The sequence below is a fragment of the Rhinopithecus bieti genome, unplaced genomic scaffold (assembly GCF_001698545.2).
Source record: "Rhinopithecus bieti isolate Rb0 unplaced genomic scaffold, ASM169854v2 scaffold_13704, whole genome shotgun sequence".
Lineage (NCBI taxonomy): Eukaryota > Metazoa > Chordata > Mammalia > Primates > Cercopithecidae > Rhinopithecus > Rhinopithecus bieti.
The window spans coordinates 4461711-4469273 of record NW_016808231.1 but is presented as its reverse complement, the minus strand read 5'-3'; the positions used below and the strand labels follow the sequence as shown (position 1 = coordinate 4469273).

The following is a 7563-nucleotide window of genomic DNA, read 5'->3' as shown; positions in this document are numbered from 1 at the left end:
CCCGGCCTATTTATTTATTTTTAAGAGTTGAAGTCTCAGCCAGGTGCGGTGGCTCACGTCTATAATCCCTATAATCCCAGCACTTTGGGAGGCCAAGGCAGGTGTATCACGAGGTCAGGAGTTTGAGACCAGCCTGGCCAAGAGACCAGCTTGCCCAATATGGTGAAACCCTGTCTGTACTAAAAATACAAAAATTAGCCAGGTGTGCTGGTGGGCGCCTGTAATCCCAGCTATTCGGGAGACTGAGGCTGGAGAATTGCTTGAACCCAGGAGGCATCGGTGAGCCGAAGATTACACCATTGCACTCCAGCTTGGGCAACAGAGCGAGACTCCCAGTCAAAAAATAAATAAATAAAAGAGTTGAGGTCTCACTCTGTTGCCTAGGCTGGAGTGTAGTGGCGAGATCACGGCTCCCTGCAGCCTCAGACTCGGCCTCAAGCAGTCTTCCTGCCTCAACCTCAACTTCCTGAATAGCTGGGACTACCGGTTCCCCACTGCACCCAGCAGATTCAGTTTTTAATGGGGTAGGGGGATGTTATTCTTGTGAATGTATTTTTCCACATGGATAGTTGATTTGATGTTTCTGCCAGGGGGATGAGTTTTGGAGAGTCCTAATCCACCATTTTGCTGACTTCCATCTCCAAGGGGGATGTTATTAAAAGGACCAAGCCTCAGAACCCAAGAGTAGCAGCAATTCCTTGAGAAGGGCTGGAACCAGGAGATAAAAGCCACCAGGAAGTCATGGACTCCTACCTGTCTCTTCCTCTGCCAACCTTCTTCCTTTGCGTCTGAACTGGGTGCCCTAAGAATTACCCTAGGCACCAAGCTGTCCTCCACCTGTTTTCTTTGTCCCCCTCCATTCTAGGTGGACGTGTCTTTTGCTTTGGAGGACGCATACTCTATTCTGTTTGGCCTTAAGGACAGTGCCTTTTTTTTTTTTTTGAGATAGGGTCTCACTTTGTTGCCCAGGCTGGAGTGCAGTGGTGCAGTCACGGCTGACTGCAGCCTCAACCTCAACCTCCGTGCTCAAGCAATTTTCCCACCTCAGTCTCCCAACTAGCTGGAACTGTAGGCGTGCACCACCATTCTTGGCTAATGTTTTTATATTTTTAGTGTGATTGGTTTCACCATGTTGCCCAGGCTGGTCTTGAACTCATGAACTCAAGCAGTCCACCTGCCTTGGCTTCCCAAAGTCCTAGGATTACAGGTGTGAGCCACCATACTCAGCCTAGGGCAGTGTCTTTTTAATTAAAGAAAAAAAAAAGTAAAACACATAAAAAAAGGTACAAAGTGAGGGCCAGGCGTGGTGGCTCACGCCTGTAATCCCAGCCGTTTGGGAGGCTGAGGCAGGCGAATCACGAGGCTAAGAGATCGAGACCATCCTGGCAAACATGGTGAAACCCTGTCTGTACTAAAAATACAAAAAAATTAGCTGGACGTGGTGGTGCGTGCCTTTAGTCACAGATACTCGGGAGGCTGAGGCAGGAGCATCACTTGAACCCGGGAGGCAGAGGTTGCAGTGAGCCGAGATCGTGCCGCTGCACTCCAGCCTGGTGACAGAGCAAGACTCTGTCTCAAAAAAAAAAAAAGATACAAAGTGAATACTACATTTTTTTTTGCCCCTCCCTAATCCCCGTTTTTGAGGTAGTTAGTCCTTATGAACAGTTTTGTGAGCCAGGCCCAATGACTCATGCCTGTAATCCCAGCATTTTGGGAGGTCGAAGTGGGAGGATTGCTTGAGACCAGGAGTTTAAAGCAGCCTGGGCAATATAGCAAGACCCTGTCTCTCCAAAAATTAAAAAATTTGCCAGGCATTGTGGTGTGCGCCTGTAGACCCAGCTACTCGGGAGGCTGAGGCGGGAGGATTGCTTCAACTTGGGAGGTTGAGGCTGCAGTGAGCTAGGATTGCAGCACGGCTGTTGTCGCTGTGTTACTTCTACTTGTTACTCCGGTTGTTCTGGCTTGCAGAAGACCTGTCGATGAAGGTAAGCGTAGGAAGCCTAAATTCTCTACAAGGTAATGTCTCCTGAGGAGAGAGGTGAAGTGTGAATCTGTGAAGAATCCAGGGTGCCTGTGAGGTCGAGCGAGGATCAACACAAACATTTCCCCAGCACGCGCGACCCCTGGGAGAGTTCGTGAGACTTTTGGAAGCACTTCACGCCCTACACTTAGCATTCAGTTTGGTCATCTCGTCCCTATTCTGGGTGCTAAAGTCACAGGCCCACCCCAACCTCATAGGATGTGTTTGCACACAGGGCCAGTTAGTAAATGTTATGGCTGCCTTATTTGCTGTGAACTCTTGTCTGTATTCCTGGGCCTTGGTGGACCCAGGATGCCCAGTGGCTCTGCCTTTTGCTGTAGGTTTTGAGTGATGAGGTGAAGAGGAAGCAGTACGATGCCTACGGCTCTGCGGGCTTCGATTCTGGGGCCAGCGGCTCCCAGCATAGCTACTGGAAGGGAGGCCCCACTGTGGACCCCGAGGAGCTGTTCAGGAAGATCTTCGGGGAGTTCTCATCCTCTTCGTTTGGAGATTTCCAGACTGTGTTTGATCAGCCTCAGGAAGTAAGTTCCTCGCTTTGAAGAATTAATCAGATTTTAGACTAAGTATGGGTCAAACAAATTGTTTTATCAGATTCTGTTTCTCAGAAAGGCAAGGCAGCTTAAATGGAGTGATCTGGAGGCAGCCATTTTAGTAGGAAATAATTTCAGTATTTGAAAAATTGCATGGGTAGTAATGAGTACATCCATTCTGATGGTATTCTTCACAGTTGCAGAGTCAGGCAGCACCGAAGGCTTTCAGAGCCCACGCTGAGGGTGTGAGTGTTGTCTCTCATCTGTACAGTGTTCCAGGAGAGCTCTGTCTGCTGGGAAGGCACTGCTGATCCTCTCTCATGTCTTTATAAAACACTGTCAGAGTGGAAGAGAGAGGGGATATATTTATGATCTAAGTTATGATTGTGGATCATTCAGGCTCCTTTTTTTTTTTGAGACGGAGTCTTGCTCTGCCGCCCAGGCTGGAATGCAGTGGCCGGCTCTCAGCTCACTGCAAGCTCCGCCTCCCGGGTTCACGCCATTCTCCTGTCTCAGCCTCCCGAGTAGCTGGGACTACAGGCGCCCGCCTCGTTGCCCGGCTAGTTTTTTGTATTTTTTAGTAGAGACGGGGTTTCACCGTATTAGCCAGGATGGTCTCGAACTCCTGACCTCGTGATCCGCCCGTCTCGGCCTCCCAAAGTGCTGGGATTACAGGCTTGAGCCACCGCACCCGGCCTTCAGGCTCCTTTTTAAGTACCATGTATGAGTATTTATCTGTGAACATTTTCAGTTTATTGAAAGTATGTTTTCATTTAAGTCACATTATCTCTTAAAAATCCCAAAGACTAGGGCAGAATTGGTTCAGTGAGTCCTACCTGTGCTTACCTGGCAGAGTGCAAGTAAGTACAGTGGTGAAAGAGTGACTGAAAATGTGGGCCAGTGCCCTCCTTTCCCTTTAGAGCCAAGCATCAGTTTTGGTCGTTGCAAACAAAAGTTGAGAGGCTGTCCCTTGGTTTCTTCAGTACATCATGGAGTTGACATTCAATCAGGCTGCAAAGGGGGTCAACAAGGAATTCACCGTGAACATCATGGACACCTGTGAGCGCTGCAACGGCAAGGGGAACGAGCCCGGCACCAAGGTGCAGCATTGCCACTACTGCGGTGGCTCTGGCATGGTAAGGGTCTGCCCAAGACTCCACCTCCCACGGCTTGCGCCACTGACCGTGAGAAGAGCTGGTTGTGGCACTGCTCCCAGAGAACTTATGCTAGGAGTGGAGGGAGTTGGTGAACTCAGCCTATCTGTCTTTCCCCCGTGACCCTGAGGAGACGAGCCTGTGCTCCTCCTTCCCTGGCATCGCAGGCTCAGCAACCAGAGCACAGCAGCTCTGGGGGTGGGGCAGGGGATTGCATCCAGTTGTCACTTTCTTCATTATTTTTCTAACAATTGCTTTTGTAATTCAAGGGGGAATAATCTTTTTTAAATGTACTGCTCAGCTCCCAGGAGTCGTCAGGTACTTCTGTAAGAGGCGGTATCACATTTTTCAGTGTCGTATGGTCAGGTTGATGATCTGGAGTGCAGAAGTTTGTGTGTTCTAGAAAATAAGATGAACAGACTCTGATGCCCTGCACCTGGGTTCCTAGGCAGTATGTTTGAGTGCACACGCACATAAAAAACAAGCCTTAAAGAGACATTTTTCTTACGCACATTGTGGTCCCAGAACCACCCATCGGTTTACCTGCATAGTTAGGTTACCATTTTTCTTGTTTTTATCAGGAAACCATCAACACAGGCCCTTTTGTGATGCGTTCCACGTGTAGGAGATGTGGTGGCCGTGGCTCCATCATCATAACGCCCTGTGTGGTCTGCAGGGGAGCAGGACAAGCCAAGCAGAAAAAGCGAGTGATGGTCCCTGTGCCTGCAGGTGGGTGTTTGGGCCCACCATGTCCAGGAGCTTGGAGACGGCGGAAAGGGCTGAGGCCACCGCACTCTGTGTGAGTGGGCTCTTAGTAGAAGTTATGGTTGGGGCCCTGGAGCCCCAGGCTGGAGGAGGAACTAGAGTCTCCTTGAATCTTTCTATTTGTACCAGTTATCCTTAGAATCTACACTTTGAGTGTCACACTGGGGAGAAGAGACCTGATGTGCCTGCTCTGCTTCTTCCTGGTGAGGGAGCAGCTTCCAACCCCCGGGCTCCTCTCCTCTCTCCTCTGTCTTAGTCACCGAAGCCATCATTGTCCCCACTGTCACCCTATCTACATCAGCCCCACAGATCCCACCCCCCAGTCCACGTCTACTGTTCCCTTGCCTGAAACTCACTTTCTGCTTTCTTTTTTGGGTTAACTTTGTTCATCTTGGAGATCCCAGCTTGAGTATCCCTTCCCTAGCAAGCCTCACGCCCTCCTCCCTGTTCTTTAGATATCCCTTTCTCTAGAGTTGTGAGCATTTGCTTTGAAGAACATTTCTGTGTTTGTAGTTGTGCATTAGTGCTATTGTTTGGTTAACACCCATCACCCCAGTAAGACCGTGAACTCCCTGAGGTGCTACATAGACCAGGCCTGAGGCAGGTGCTGAGTCATTAGGTGTCTTGCGTTGCATCTCTGGAAGGTTACCCATGTGCCTCTTACATAATGTCATTGTTCCTCGTTAATAAGAAACAGGAGTGGGGAAGAAGCTGTGGGTTACAAGTGGATCTTGGGTGGAAAGTGCTGTGGGCGGTCTCAAAATAACTGCTCCCTTTCTTTTTTTTTCTTTTTTTCTTTTTTCTTTTTTTTTAACATGGTGTCTCGCTCTGTTGCCAGGCTGGAGTGCAGTGGAGTAATCTCGGCTCACTGCAACCTCCACCTCCTGGGTTCAAGCGATTCTATTCGCTCTGCCTCCCGAGTAGCTGTGACTACAGGCGCACACTGACACGTCCAGCTAATTTTTGTATTTTTATTAGAAACGGGGTTTCACCATGTTGGCCAGGATGGTCTTGATCTCTTGACGTCATGATCTGCCCGCTTTAGCCTCCCAAAGTGCTGGGATTGCAGGCATGAGCCACCGCGCTCTGCCTAACTGCTCCCTTTCTAACGTCCCTTGTAGGAGTCGAGGATGGCCAGACCGTGAGGATGCCTGTGGGGAAAAGGGAAATTTTCATCACGTTCAGGGTAGGTGCTCTGTCCCGCACAGCTTCTGTTGGGCCCTTCCTCTCTTCGGGTGGATGTGGCTGAGGCTGCTCCATGCGGTCAAAGCTTCACAGAAACATGTCTTGCCATTCATGTTTCTGAGGGGCACAGTGGCCACCTAGAGTTACCTTCAAAGTTCTGTGCCTTGTGTGGTGAGAAGACAACTTCTTCAAGATGTTAACAAGTTAGAAATACAGGTCACAAAAATACAGAAAACATCTTGCGTTTTTATGATAAGATTGTTGATGAGGCAGTGAGTGTGAAAGTTATAATTTTACATACTGTATACAGGGGCAAACCTTGGTTTTCTGAGATGGTGGAAACATTAATGAAAATGGCTTCTACTGGCAATTTCCCTCCTATGTGTACACTTGAGAAAAACCCACACAAGCCTAGCAGGCAATGGGTACAAAGGGGTGCACGAGAGTCCTGTCCATGGTAGCAAGACACCGCCTTCCTCCAACAAGAGAATGGCTCAGTGAGCCGTGGTGGTCAGAGGCTGCTGCAGGGTAGTCGGAAGGAAAGAGTGAGAGCTGCACTCAAGGAGTGCTCCAGGCGTTGCAGGTACGGACAGCAGGGATGGAAGGCAGCTTGCCAGTGGCTATAGGGCCTCAGAGACCATCTACGTAAAGTTTTAAGGCATGTGAGATGGCATTATGTATTATTTAGGGACTTGGAGATACATAGTAAATAGAAGCTCAAAGGAATGATAAATGCTAAAGTCAGGGTCGTGGTTGGCTGAGGAAGGCAAGACTCACCTGTATTTATGATGTTTTAGTTTATTTTACTTTATTTTTTTGAGGTAGGGTCTTGCTTTGTTGCCTAGGATGGAATGCAGTAGGGCGATCTTGGCTCACTGCAGCCTCAGACTCCCTGGGCTCAGGTGGTCTTCCCACCTCAGCCTCCTGAGTAGCTGGGACCACAGGTGCATACCACCAGGCCCGGCTGATTTTTGTATTTTTAGTAAAGATGGGGTTTCACCATATTGCCCAGGCTGGTCTCAAACCCCAGGGTTCAAATGATCCACCCACCTTGGCCTCCCAAAGTGCTGGGATTACAAGTGTGAGCCACGGTACCCAGCCTGTGATATTTTGTTACCTCCACTGGGTTGTGGGTATGACACGCTTGTTATATTATTTACTCTGCCCGTTTTTTTTTTCCTTTTTTTGGAGACAGAGTCTTGCTCTGTTGCCCAGGCTGGAGTGCAAGTGGCGTGATCTCAGTTCACTGCAACCTCCACCTCCCAGGTTCAAGGGATTCTCATGCCTCAGCCTCCTGAGTAGCTGGGATTACAGGCATGCGCCACCACACCTAGCTAATTTTTGTATTTTTAGTAGAGACGGGGTTTTACCATGTTGGCCGGGCTGGTCTCGAATTCCTGACTTCAGGTAATCCACCCACCTTGGCCTCCCAAAGTGTTGGGATTATAAGCGTGAGCCACCACGGCTAGCCTATACTTCCTAATAAAGTAAGATTTTGTTGTTGTTGTTGTTTTTGAGATGGAGTCTTGCTCTGTTGCTCAGGCTAGAGTGCAGTGGTGTGATCTCTGTTCAATGCAACCTTCATCTCCCAGGTTCAATTGGATCTCCTGCCTCAGCCTCCTGAGTAGCTGGGATTACAGACACCTGCCACCACACCTGGCTAATTTTTGTATTTTTAGTAGAGACGGGGTTTCACCATGTTGACCAGGCTGGTGTCAAACTCCTGACCTCAGGTGATCCACCCACCTTGGCCTCTCAAAGTGCTGGGATTACAGGTGTGAACCACCATGCCTGGCTAAAGTAAGATTAAAAAAAAAGTTCAGGCCGGGCGCGGTGGCTCAAGCCTGTAATCCCAGCACTTTGGGAGGCCGAGGCGGGCGGATCACGA

General features: G+C 49.3%; 1 protein-coding gene across 3 annotated transcripts in view; it reads left to right on the top strand.

Annotated features, from left to right (window-relative positions):
• The window catches only part of DNAJA3 (DnaJ heat shock protein family (Hsp40) member A3), a 35876-nt gene that overhangs the window by 14737 nt on the left and 13576 nt on the right, over nucleotides 1–7563 (top strand). For 2 of the 3 annotated variants that reach the window (XM_017886325.1, XM_017886324.1), the window contains exons 4-7: nucleotides 2362–2562; nucleotides 3555–3707; nucleotides 4307–4454; nucleotides 5612–5676. In XM_017886325.1, the coding sequence (XP_017741814.1) occupies nucleotides 2362–2562; nucleotides 3555–3707; nucleotides 4307–4454; nucleotides 5612–5676 (567 nt within the window). The remainder of the gene's footprint in view (nucleotides 1–2361; nucleotides 2563–3554; nucleotides 3708–4306; nucleotides 4455–5611; nucleotides 5677–7563) is intronic. The other variant, XM_017886326.1, reaches the window with a different exon arrangement.